Source organism: Pristiophorus japonicus, chromosome 15, assembly GCF_044704955.1.
Source record: "Pristiophorus japonicus isolate sPriJap1 chromosome 15, sPriJap1.hap1, whole genome shotgun sequence".
NCBI lineage: Eukaryota > Metazoa > Chordata > Chondrichthyes > Pristiophoridae > Pristiophorus > Pristiophorus japonicus.
In genome coordinates this window covers 137,485,796-137,498,623 of record NC_091991.1, presented here as the reverse complement: position 1 = coordinate 137,498,623, position 12,828 = coordinate 137,485,796, and the positions used below count along the sequence as shown (strand labels likewise).

General features: G+C 40.9%; 1 protein-coding gene across 1 annotated transcript in view; it reads right to left on the bottom strand.

Moving 5' to 3' along the window:
- The window catches only part of mrtfba (myocardin related transcription factor Ba), a 279,508-nt gene that overhangs the window by 6,188 nt on the left and 260,492 nt on the right, over positions 1 to 12,828 (bottom strand). The window contains exons 15-19 of the mRNA XM_070900957.1: positions 8,499 to 9,500; positions 7,861 to 7,992; positions 5,052 to 5,210; positions 1,360 to 1,503; positions 575 to 635 (exon numbers count right to left, since the gene is read on the bottom strand). Of these exons, the coding sequence (XP_070757058.1) occupies positions 575 to 635; positions 1,360 to 1,503; positions 5,052 to 5,210; positions 7,861 to 7,992; positions 8,499 to 9,500 (1,498 nt within the window). The remainder of the gene's footprint in view (positions 1 to 574; positions 636 to 1,359; positions 1,504 to 5,051; positions 5,211 to 7,860; positions 7,993 to 8,498; positions 9,501 to 12,828) is intronic.

Sequence of the window (12,828 nt, the reverse complement as noted above, 5' to 3'; positions counted from 1 at the left end):
CCATTTGCCTTCTTCACCACCTGCTGTACCTGCATGCCAACTTTCAATGACTGATGTACCATGACACCCAGGTCTTGTTGCACCTCCCCTTTTCCTAATCTGTCACCATTCAGATAATATTCTGCCTTCCTGTTTTCGCCACCAAAGTGGATAACCTCGCAAAAGGCATTGTCCTTTTATGGATGACCTTATCATGGTGTAAGTCATGGATCACGCTACTCCCATCACAGTAAAAAGGTTCAACCAACGCAATTATGGGTTATCATACATGTCATTGCAACTCTTCCATGGCATATCCTATTCTTTAGTTCTTTCAGGTATAGCTACTTATAAATCCAATTATGAAACATAAATGACAGAATCACTTATTCTCTCAAATCGCAGGTCAGGTTATAGGGAGGATGCCAGTACAGGTGTTCGGTATATGGTATATTCAAAGAATAAGGAAGACCGTACTCAGGCAAGTAATCTAGCGTCTTCATCTGCTATCTTCCACAAACCAAAAATGTATTTCACTAACTTTCTATTAATGTAATAGTTCATTTCAAGGTGTCAATAAATGTATTCACCGTACCTCCACTCTCAATGAGGATATCAAAAAGGTCGTCCATCTGCTGACTGTGCGCATTGAACACCTACACAGAGAAACACAAAACATCATCATTAGTTTACAAGAATCATCATGCAATATGCTCCACATACAACCTATTTACAGGCACTGTGTTCTTAGGTTACTGCTCATGTGTCAGTGTGAAATAGTTTCACATTTCTGATTAGAAAGCAGCAATATAACTTGGGAGTCAATTCCACAGTCACAATAAGTACAAAGGAAGAAAGCCATTTGCCTCTGTTAACTTCCCTCATCATAGCATCCAACTGTTTCTTAAATAATTCCTGAGTTTTTGTCTCCAACTACTCTACCCAGATGTCCAATCCATGTGTTGATTGGTCTGTGTGTGAAGAACTTTGTGATATATTTTAAATTTGCCTTTTACTAGTTTGAACTGGGGAGGCCTAGCTAGTGTCCCCAGCCCACTGGTCTCATTTAATTGAGGCCTGAGGCTCAATAGTGAGTGTGCCTCAGGCCTACCCAATCAGGTGTAGGGACTGCGCCTCACACCCAGTTCATGCCAGCCTTGTTTTTGATACTGCGGCTTTGTTTTCAATGTAAATTAATCCAGTATTCGCAGGAGAGTGTAAGCAGCATTTAAATTAATTAGCTGTGAATCTGTTGCATTCCCTCCCATGACTGGCTGTATTATTTCTTCTGTCTCATAAAGCACTGTAGTATCTTCCCCAATATTTCAATGTTAGATTATTAGCCTTAATGCATCCAGCTCATTACTGCACAGTGCTTACCTCCTGCTGTTTCAGATTGCGAGTCTGCTTGACTGCCTCCTCATATCGAGGAGGATCTTTTGTCTTCGAAACAGAATTACTAAAGATTGAGTGTTCATTTACAAACTGTTGCTGGGACCGAGATGGGGAAGTGGATGTTCCAGACTGCGGAGACATGGATAATACGATATGGGTTATTTAGGAATAATTCTTTCCTGATAACAATTTTCTTCTATTTACTAATTAGTCACCAAGAATGGAAATACAATGGACTCATGAAATCAACTTCAATTAACAGAAAACTATTCTCATATGGGATTCACTATATTTCAGGCACAACAATATCATAAACAGGTAAAATTGAAGTATACATATACTGTATTAAAACAATATTACACGCTAGAAAGATAATTGAAACAATACTGTCCACATCCTAAGCATTTAGTGTAATTCATGTACTTGGAATATATTTTCTGTTTAATAATAATGAGCAATTAAACTTTCAATTTCTTAATTTTCTTTGGTGTTTTCAAAATATAGTGCATATGTTTTAGAAACATAGAAATTTACAGACGGAGGCCATTTCGGCTCATTGTGTCCGCGCCGGCCGACAAAGAGCCGCACGGCCTTTGATCAGCAGCCCTAAAGGTTACATATAAACCTATGAACAATGACGGAAAGGCAAAGAGCATTCCGCCCAAACCAGTCCGCCCCACACAACTACAACATCCCTTATACTGAAAACATCTAGACTCCACCCCAACCAGAGCCATGTGATTTCCTGGGAGAGGCAAAAAACATAAAAACCCAGGCCAATTTAGGGAGATAAAAAATCTGGGAAAATTCCTCTCCGACCCATCCAGGCAATCGAAACTAGTCCAGGAGATCACCCTGGCCGTATTCTATTCCCTGCAGTACTTACCATTATATCTGCACCGTCCAACAAAAGGTCATCCAGTCTAATCCCAATTACCAGCTCTAGGTCCGTAACCCTGCAGGTTACGGCACTTTAAGTGCCCATCCAACCATCTCTTAAAAATGGTGAGGGTTTCTGCATCCACCACTCTTCCAGGCAGCGAGTTCCAGATCCTCACAACCCTCTGCGTAAAAAGCCTCCCCTCAAATCCCCTCTAAACCTTCCACCAACCACCTTAAAACTATGTCTCCTCGTAATAGACCCCTCCACCAATGGCAAAAGATCCTTACTATCCACTATGTCCAGGCCCCTCAATATTTTGTACACCTCAACCTCGTCTGTTCCAATGAGAACAAACTCAGCCTATCCAATCTGTCCTCATAACTAAGATTCTCCATTCCAGGCAGCATCCTAGTAAATCTCCTCTGCACCCTCTCTAGTGCAATCACGTCCTTCCTATAATTCGGCGACCAGAACTGCACGCAGTATTCCAGCTGTGGCCTAACCAAAGTATTATACAATTTAAGCATAACCTCCCTGCTCTTGTATTCTATGCTTCAGCCAATAAAGACAAGCATTCCGTATGCCTTCTTACCCACCTTATCCACCTCGCCTGCTACTTTCAGGGATCTGTGAACAAGCACTCCAAAGTCCCTTTGTTCATCTACACTATTAAGTGGCCTACCGCTTAATGTGTATACCCTTTCCTTATTAGCCCTCCCAAAGTGCATCACCTCACACTTCTCTGAATTAAATTCCATTTGCCACTGCTCTGCCCACCTGACCAGTAGATTGATATCCTTCTGCAGCCTATGACTTTCCTCTTCATTATCAATCACACAGCCAATTTCAGTGTTGTTTGCAAACTTCTTAATCATACTCCCTATATTCAAATTTAATTCGTTGATATATACCACAAAAAGCAAGGGACCCAATACTGAGCCCTGCAGAACCCCACTGGAAACATTCTTCCAGTCACAAAAACATTCTTCAATCATTACCCTTTGCTTCCTACCTCCAAGCCAATTTTGGATCCAACTTGCCACTTTGCCCTGGATCCCATGGGCTTTAAACTTCATGACCAGTCTTCCATGTGGGACCTTATCAAAAGCCTTGCTAAAGTCCATATATACTACATCGTACACACTACCCTCATTGACCCTCTTGGTTACCCCCTCAAAAAAATTCAATAAGGTTAGTCAAACACGATCTTCCCTTAACAAATCCGTGCTGACTGTCCCTAATTAATCCTTGCCTATTCAAATGCATTTCTATCATCTAACATCTGAAAAAAAAATGCAAATCAATAAGCAGATTATGAGTAATGAGAAACTACGTACAAACATGCAAAATGAAGGACGGGAAAAGACCATTTAGTCCACCAAACCTGTCCTGTCCGGACAGGGATAGCTAGCTGGCTTCAAGACAGAGCAGAGAGTAGGGATAAAGAGTAGCTATTCACAGTGGCAGAAGGTGGGAAGTGGTGTTCCACAAGGATCAGTGCTGGGGCTACTGTTGTTCACAATTTATATTAACAATTTAGATTTGAAATCAAAAACACAATTTCTAAATTTGCGGATGACACCAAATTGTCAATACTGAGGAGGACTGCAACAAATTACAGGAGGACATGAATAAACTTGCAGAATGGGCATACAATTGGTAAATGAAATTCAACACAGATAAATGTGAGGTATTACATTTTGGTAGGAAGAATAGGGAGATCACTTATTACTTGGAGGGTGAGAGTCTAGGTGGGGTAGCGGAACAAAGGGATCTCGGAGACCAAATACACATTAGCTAAAAGTTGTGACACAGGTTAGCAAGGCCATTAAAAAAGCAAACCAAGCACCAGGGTTTATTTCTAAAGGTATAGAATTGAAAAGTAGGGAAGTTATGCTAAATCTGTATCAAACCTTGGTTAGAACACACTTAAGAGTACAGCGTACAGTTCTAGTCACCATATAAAAAGCATATAGAGGCACTGGAGAGGGTGCAGAGAAGATTTACAAGGAGAATACTCGGGTAAACATATCAGGAAAGAAGGAGCTGGCTGGACCTCTTTTATCTTGAAAAAAGCAGACTGAGGGGTGACCTAATAGAGGTCTTAAAATGATGAAAGGTTTTGATAGTGTGGATACAGAAAGAATATTTCCACTTGTGTGGAAGAGTATAACAGAGACTATCAATATAAGATAGTCACCAAGAAATCTAACAGGGAATTCAGAAGAAAATTCTTTACCCAAAGAGTGGTGAGAATGTGGATGTGGAGTGGTTGAAGCGAATAGTATAGGTGCTTTTAAAGAAAGGCTAGACAAGCATATGAGGGAGAAGGGAATAGAGGGTTATGCGGTTGGATTTAGATGAGGAAAGATGGGAGGAGGCTCGAGTGGAGCATAAACTCCAGCATGGACTGGTTGGGCTGAATGGCTCATTTCTGTGTCGTATATCCTGTAAGGAAAAATCCATACACAATGCAACAAAGACTTTCAAACTGATCAATAGCCAAGACTGCTGCCCCTAATGGGAGAAAGAAAATGGAGGAAGTCCATATCGAGCTTGTGGCCACAGCTGAGCGAGGGAGTGTCATGAGGTATGCATGAATTTTTAAAAATCTGATACAGGTGGGAGATTATTCTGTCTGTATGTGAAGATTAATAAAGTAAATTCCAGAAAAACAAATCCATGCCTCCAATGTGGGCAACTGATAAATGTTTAAAAGTGCAGACAAAAGGAAATAAAACAGAGGAACCAGCCATCGCTTTCTCTGATGATTTCATATTCGTTCTGCAATTACCTTGTGTGTACAGCTGGGTCCATTGAGTAATGCATTAATGTTGCTTATCCTTGGGTGATGTAGATTACCTGCTGAACTGTTTAGAAAACAATGCTGCACTGTCGCTGCCGTTTGAATGTGGTTTGGAAATGCATTGGTCAATGATGTGGATGTAAAAACCTGTGGATTTACAACACTTAGTAAAATGCTTATATCTCAGAACAATACATATTAATCTTATTGGGTCAAAAGACAAAACATAACAAATATCACTTCCTTCCATAAAAGAGGTCTGGAATATTTAAACTTGTACCTTAACTCTACTGTTAGAGATTATGAACTAAGTAAATCATAAAACAAGAATACTTTTCATGTTGCGGCTCAGGAATCTGATGTGTAATTATTAAATAATTACCGATGAATTAGGTTTCACTATGATCCAAATGGAAAAATAATATAGGAAGCTATGCTGTTCCCCATATTGGAAATTTACCATTTTAGTCATATAGCTAGGGGCCTGTCTCAAGCGGACTTCACAGACTGCAAAGAAAAAACCCAAGATGCTCCCACACAGCTTCTAACCATCAATTTAAGAACCCGAGACAGGGTAAAGGTTCCAGAGCAGGTTGCCTGCATGACCTGTCACACTTCAAAATGTACATAGAGGCATAGAAAAGAATAATGAAATAACAAAACCAGAAGATATTTTTATTTATTTAGCTACATCAGACTTCAGAAGGCCATTTAAGACTGTGTAGGGCCATTGAAGGATTCCTCGGGACAGATTCGAATGGGTAAGACAGCAGTGATAACTCATTACTTTACATCAGTCTTCATTCCTGAGAATGATGCTCAGTCACCAGCTATGTTGCTATGAACAAGTAGGCGAGGATAGCATCGGCGAAAGAATTCGGATGAAAACAAAACACTGCAGGCGGATCTTGATGTGATGGAGAATGGACCCCATGTTTTCCAAGTGGCATTTAATGTAGATAAATCCACTGTTATGCACGTGGGCAGGGCCAATGCTGTATATTTATACACTACAGAGTACAGAATTAAGTCTGTTGAGAAAGAAAACAATCTTGGCGGCATATTACTCTTAAGATTCACGAGCAGTGCTGTGAAGTGACGGCCAAACTAAATAAGAGTATAAAGTTGCATTGATAAAATGATTTAATATAAAACAAAAGACAACATATTGTTCTTATACAAGACCTTGGTTTGGCCTCACTTAGAATATAGTGTTCAGTTTTGACCCCTCACATGGTGGGTGTTTTGAAGCTTTGGAAAAGGGTCAGAGGATGTCCATGTGAATGATACCCAATTTCAAACGCCCCAGTTATCCTAATAGGCTTTAAAACTTGGCTCTATTTACTTTTGAGAAGTGTAGATTCTTGGGGGGGGGGGGGCGGGGGCAAGGAGGGGGCAAGGGTGATTGAACCATTTAAAATAATGATGAGACTAGATATGGATAGATTATTTCAATTAGATGGGTTAGGGAGAGCTCGGGGTCATGTGTATAAGTTATACAAGGGTAGAACCAGGTTAGATGTCAAGAGTTGGTTGTTTTCCCAGAGGATAGTTGACCTATGGAACAAATTGCCTACTCATATAGTAACTGTGGATTTGCTGCAGACCTTCAGAAGAGAGCTAGACCAGTTCCTGATTGAGGTGGAAGCCATGCTGTACAAGAGGTAGCTGTGATACTAAGTAATATGGTTAACTCATATTATGGTTAACCCCGACTCGCTATGTTGGGGAGGAATTTCCCAGATTATTTCCCCCTAAATTGGCTTTCAGTTTTAATCTGTTTTCTTTTTCGTCTCCCAGGAGATTACATAGCTGCTGGGGGTGGGGACTGTTGGAAATCATGATGTTAAAGGCATCACGACTGTGTGGGGCACAACCAATGGATCAGCTAATCTGTTTCCATGCATCATTTTTGTGTGTATCAATTATAAGTACTGCATGAATATTCTTACATACATAGGCTAGTGTCAGCTGTGGCTCAGTTGCTAACACCCTCGCCTGAATCAGAATGTTGTGGGTTCAAGTCCCACTTCAGAGACTTGAGCAGAAAAATCTAGGTGGACACTCCAGTGTAGTACTGAAGGAATGCTGCACTGTTGGAGGTGCCGTCTTTCAGCTGAGACGTTTAACCGAGGTCCGGCCTGCTCCCTCAAGTGGACGTAAAAGATCTCATGGCACTATTTCGAAAAAGAGCAGGGAAATTATTCCCAGTGTCCTGGGCCATTATTTATCCCTCAATCCACATCACTAAAATAACAGATCATCTGTTCATTATCACTTTGCTGTCTGTGGGAGCTTGCTGTGTGCAAATCGGCTGCCGCGTTTGTTTCCTACATTACAACAGTAACTACACTTCAAAAGTACTTAATTGCCTGTAAAGTGCTTTGGGATGTCCGGTGGTTGTGAAAGGTGCTATATAAATGCATATTTTTCTTCTTTCTTACAGATCACAATCTGGAATTAACTAAGGACACGTAAGCAAAATAAAACAATAGCTGGGTCATTTAAGGTTCGACTGCAAGCAGTTGGATAGTTTCTCTGTGGAGAATGGAGTCATACGAATTAAAATCTGAATATTAAAGCCACATTGATAGGTCTTTGAAAGATCAGCTCATAATAGCAGAACTTCATCTGGGAAAGTAAAGATCTACAACAGAAAATGTAAACTAAACTTGTCTCCACTTGTGGGTTACTGGCTCATTTCAAGCAAATTATTTCAGTGCTGCCTAAAATCAGATGGCTGGCCCGACTTTAGTACACAGAACCATGCAATTGCACTTTTATTTTCATTACAAACCTTTCTCATCTGGGTCACATTATGTTGGGGCACAGATTCTTGTATTTGTGGTTGCTTCTGAGAGCCTGAAGCCTGGACAGGAGTAGAGATAGGGACAGGTATTGGTATCTGTGGCTGGGTTTGTAAATGAGACTGCAAAATAAAGATTAAAACAGTAACAAAATATCAGTGCAAATTACATTATATCTAGAAAATGATGTTTTCACCCATATAGGAGTAATACGACTGCCCCAATTGGTTAAATTCAAGTAATGGTCTCTAGATTACCTTGTTGGAAAATGTGACATTACAACAAAAAGAATCAGGATACTTTAGGATTGGTACTTTCACTACATATTAGTGAAAAGAGACTGATCTGAGATTATACAGGTAATGTGTGTTACATGCAGGAATTCTGACATACCCGTTCCTTACGTATTGGGTGTTTCGGATTTTACCTTCACAAACATAGTTGGTGCATCTTATAATTGTGGGGATAATCTGGGATTTACCCTTTTAATATACTTTTCTATACAGCTATACGAACGCTGAAAATAAATGACTGTCCTTTTAGTGCAAATCTGTTATCACTCACTGTTCTACGAGTTGGAAATTAATTTAGCAAACACACAGAATAAAGTCAAATCCAGTAACTCTACCTGTAATTTAACATTTCCTGTGTGTAAATGCTTTGAGTCACTACAGAGGTTTGTATTCTGGGCTTGGATGGCCAATGGGAGCAAAAGCTGAGTCCCTGTCTGAGTGGTCAGTAAAGCGTGAGGCTGAGCCTGGGCAAGAACTGCAGTCGGCATTTGTCTCGGTGGGCTTACATAAAACTGTGAGACTGCATTCTGTTGCTTAGCAGTTGCCAGTGGACCTTCCTGTTTTACAAGCAAAGCATTTCTCTTCATTGCATTCTGGCTGCATGTTCCAGCATTAGTGATGGTTGGAGCTGTTATGGGCTGTCTTGAAATAGGACAGTTGGAGAGAGTGTTTTCCTCTTTGACGGGAATGTTCAAGTGCTTCTGATTCACAGTCGCAGATTGTTGATGCTGGCATCGTTTTTCAATCTCCAATTGAATCTTCAGTTCTTCCACCAACTTCTGTTCGTGCTCAAGTTTTCTCTTGAGGTCTACAATCTGCCTCTCCTTCTCCTGCAGCTTTCGGTCCTTTTCAGCAGCGTCAGTTTCCACACTTGACAAACTGGCATCTTGAGGAGCAGCCATGCTCATCCCTATGTTGTCTTCATTAACTGTCATATTCACAGATGAAGCATGAAATGAGAGCTGTGAAGGAGACACCATGGTCACCAGCTCAGTAAACATGTCTGTGAGATTGCTGTCATCGTTACTCACATTAGACTGCTCTGAGGCAGCTGGTGAGGTGGGCGATGGGGAGATTGCGTTTTCATAGAATTGTAGATTGTTTGAAGCTGTTGTAATGGTTGCCTCTGTGGTGGTTGTGGCACTACTGAGAGCAGCATTCGGAAATGCTGCAGTTGTATGATTCCTTGCCATAGGAGAGGTGGAAACTGTCACTGCCGCTGTACCAACAGCAGCGTTGCTTAAGTCCTGGTATGATCTCAGCCTCTCTATAAGGTCGATTTTAGTACCAGATACTGGGAGCCCTCGCAACTTCAGCTCCAACTTCAGTTCTGCCACCTTCACAATACAAAACAGAGGAGCAATAGGTTAAACAATGATCAGGATAAGCATTTTTCAAATTTAAAACAAATACAGCATCAGGAGGGGGGGGGTGGTGGTGGTTTAATCTATGTTTAAGGGAGTCCTCAGACTGCTACGTCAAACCATAAATGTACAAGACCAGAAAGAGCTTTGTTGTCTGTCTGGCCAGTCCCAGTAGAAAGTTGCGTCAGTGACCCTGCTGTGTTGCAGGAGTATTTTTCTACCCTGTCCAAAACATTAGAAGACTCTATTTTTCTCAGACTGTATTACAAAAGAACTTCAGTTATCATTTTCACATCAGGCACTTGACAAGTGTGTTAACTAACTGTAAAACCTGGTGGACATAGTTCTAAAACTGATCAGCATATACACAATTCAATTCATTGAAAAATAATTACTTTATTTCAAATCTTACCTAGTTCATGATAAAAAAATACTTATATATTCTCAAGTAAAGACATATTCAAGTTCTATGCAAATTGCCCACTATTTCCTTTTACTTGCTCATTGGGGAGAATCATAATTTTTTTCCCCCTTGCATATATCATTTCACCAACTTCTCTAAACACCATCAGCTGCTCATTGGATTCATGCAACTACAGACTGTATATTAGAATCACAACCATATAACTATAAACAACAGCTTGGTACAGGAACACTATTTCACATATTTGTAACAAAATTGTAGGTGAGTGATCAGAAAATATTTCTGTCAGATAAAAACCATCCATTAATCAGACTCATGCCTTTAAACAGCTAACTCGCACCAAATCCCGCTCACCCATCATCCCTGTGCTCGCTGACCTACATTGGCTTCCGGTTAAGCAATGCCTCAATTTCAAAATTCTCATCCTTATTTTCAAATCCCTCCATGGTCTTGCCCCTCCCTATCTGTAATCTCCTCCAGCCCCACAACACCCTCCCCGACCCCCACCCCGAGGTGTCGGCGCTCCTCTAATTCTGCCCTCTTGAGCATCCCTGATTATAATCGCTCAACCATTGGTGGCTGTGCCTTCTGTTTCCTAGGCCTGAAGCACTGGAGCTCCCTGCCTAAATCTTTCCACCTCTCTATCCTTCTTCAAGACGCTCTTTAAAACATACCTCTTTGACCAAGCTTTTGGTCACCTGCGCTAATTTCTACTTACATGGCTCGATATCAAATTTTTATCTCATAATACTCCTGTAAGTGCCTTGGAACGTTTCACTTTGTTAAAGGCACTATATAAATATAAGTTGTTGTTGTTGTTGTAAACCAGTCATACAAGAGGCAAATGAGCTGATGAGTCAGAGGCATATTGACAAGTTCGCAAGATAGTTACAGATGAAGAAGGCCATTCGGCCTATCCTAGCCTTCCCATCCAGATAAATGATGCCAGAGTTCAGTGCCATCAGTCACTCCATTAAGTGGTTGAAGTGTCTTATATTGAATAGGAGCTGACTCACATTTCCCTATTTTTACTTGACAATAGCATCCCCTCGTATATTGAACTAGAAACTCATGTTTTTTGCACGTGTTTCTTCAATTTCTCCAACATTGGAGTGAACTACTACTAGTGAGGTATGGCTTTATATGAATTGTTAAGCTGCTTTAGTGCACAGTTAGGTGACAATACAGAGCAAGTTATAATCAGATTTACTTCGATCAATTGGCAACACTTCATAAAACATAAAAATAATGAACCCACTATGCTACCTCACTACAGTGAGTTATCTTACTTAAGAAGAACTTAAACAAACTTCTGTCCTACAGCCCTTCTGTCTTCTCAACCTGCCTTTTGCTGTCTGACTGATTGTGCAGTGTCCTGTTACCCTAAAAGCGTCTTATCTCCATTTTGTACCTCTCTCCACAGACAGATCAAAGGGTTTTCCAATACAATGAAAGTAATTTCCCAATTACCTAAAAGTGCTAATAAACTGATTATTGTTTAGTGTCTGGAGCAAATGGCTTCAATTAGCATACTGATCACTTTTTGTTTAGATGCCATGTGAGAATACACATCTGCTTTAAAATAAACTCTAACATTAAATATTTTTACATCCTTTCTGTGGACAAATGGTGAAAACATCTAGAAATGAGACAGTATGTTACCCTAGTCTTAGATACACATTCATTAATGGGATTCTGGAAAGGGTATATACCCCCATCCACCACTTTAAACATTCACTCCCTCCACCACCAGCACACTGTGGCTGCAGTGTGTACCATCTAACAGATGCACTGCAGCAACTCACCAAGGCTTCTTCGACAGCAACTCCCAAATCCGTGACCTCTACTACCTAGGACAAGGGCAGCAGGCACATGGGAGCACCATCACCTCCAAGTCACACACCATCCTGATTTGGAAATATATCGCCATTCCTTCATCATCGCTGGGTCAAAATCCTGGAACTCCCTCCCTACTAGCACTGTGGGAGTACCTTCACTGCACAGACTGCAGCGGTTCAAGAAGGAGGCTCACCACCACCTTCTTGAGGGTAATTAATGCTGGCCTTGCCAATGACACCCACATCCCAGGAACAAATAAAACAATATGGGAACTATGCAAAATATATAAATTACTGAAATAAATGCCTTAGATAAATAAATAATTTTAATTGATATACCAGCAGACTGCTTGTAAATTAAAAGCAGTTTGTCAGGACTATGCCTGAAATAAGAAAGGTACAATTTATTCTGATTTTGGAAATCAAATTTAAAACCGTCAGGCCACAAACATCTACTGGTCCCAGTTAAAGCGTTAGGATACACCTGCCAGAAACCTTTGCCCCTGACCCTGCCGAGTGTCCAGGTTCAGGAGAGGTTCTCTAATTAGCATTCTGCTGGTGGGTGATACAATAGGTATAAACCATGGATGCTGCAATGGGCGGACCTTATGGTCTTTTTGGATGGATGAATTAAGATGGGCCGAATGGCCTTCCTCATCGGTAATTACCTTGTAAACTGCAACTGTGTCACAACATCATTACCAAAATCATATTTATTTACTTTAAACGCGAGACCTGGGTGTCATGGTACATCAGTCAGTGAAAGTTGACATGCAAGTACAGCAGGCGGTGAAGAAGGCAAATGGCATGGTGGCCTTCATAGCGAGAGGATTTGAGTATAGGAGCAGGGAGGTCTTACTGCAGTTGTACAGAGCCTTAGTGAGGTCACACTTTGAATATTGTGTACAGTTTTGGTCTCCTAATTTGAGGAAGGACATTCTTGCTATTGAGGGAGTGCAGCGAAGGTTCACCAGACTGATTCCCGGGATGGCAGGACTGACATATGAAGAAAGACTGGATTGACTAGGCTTATATTCAC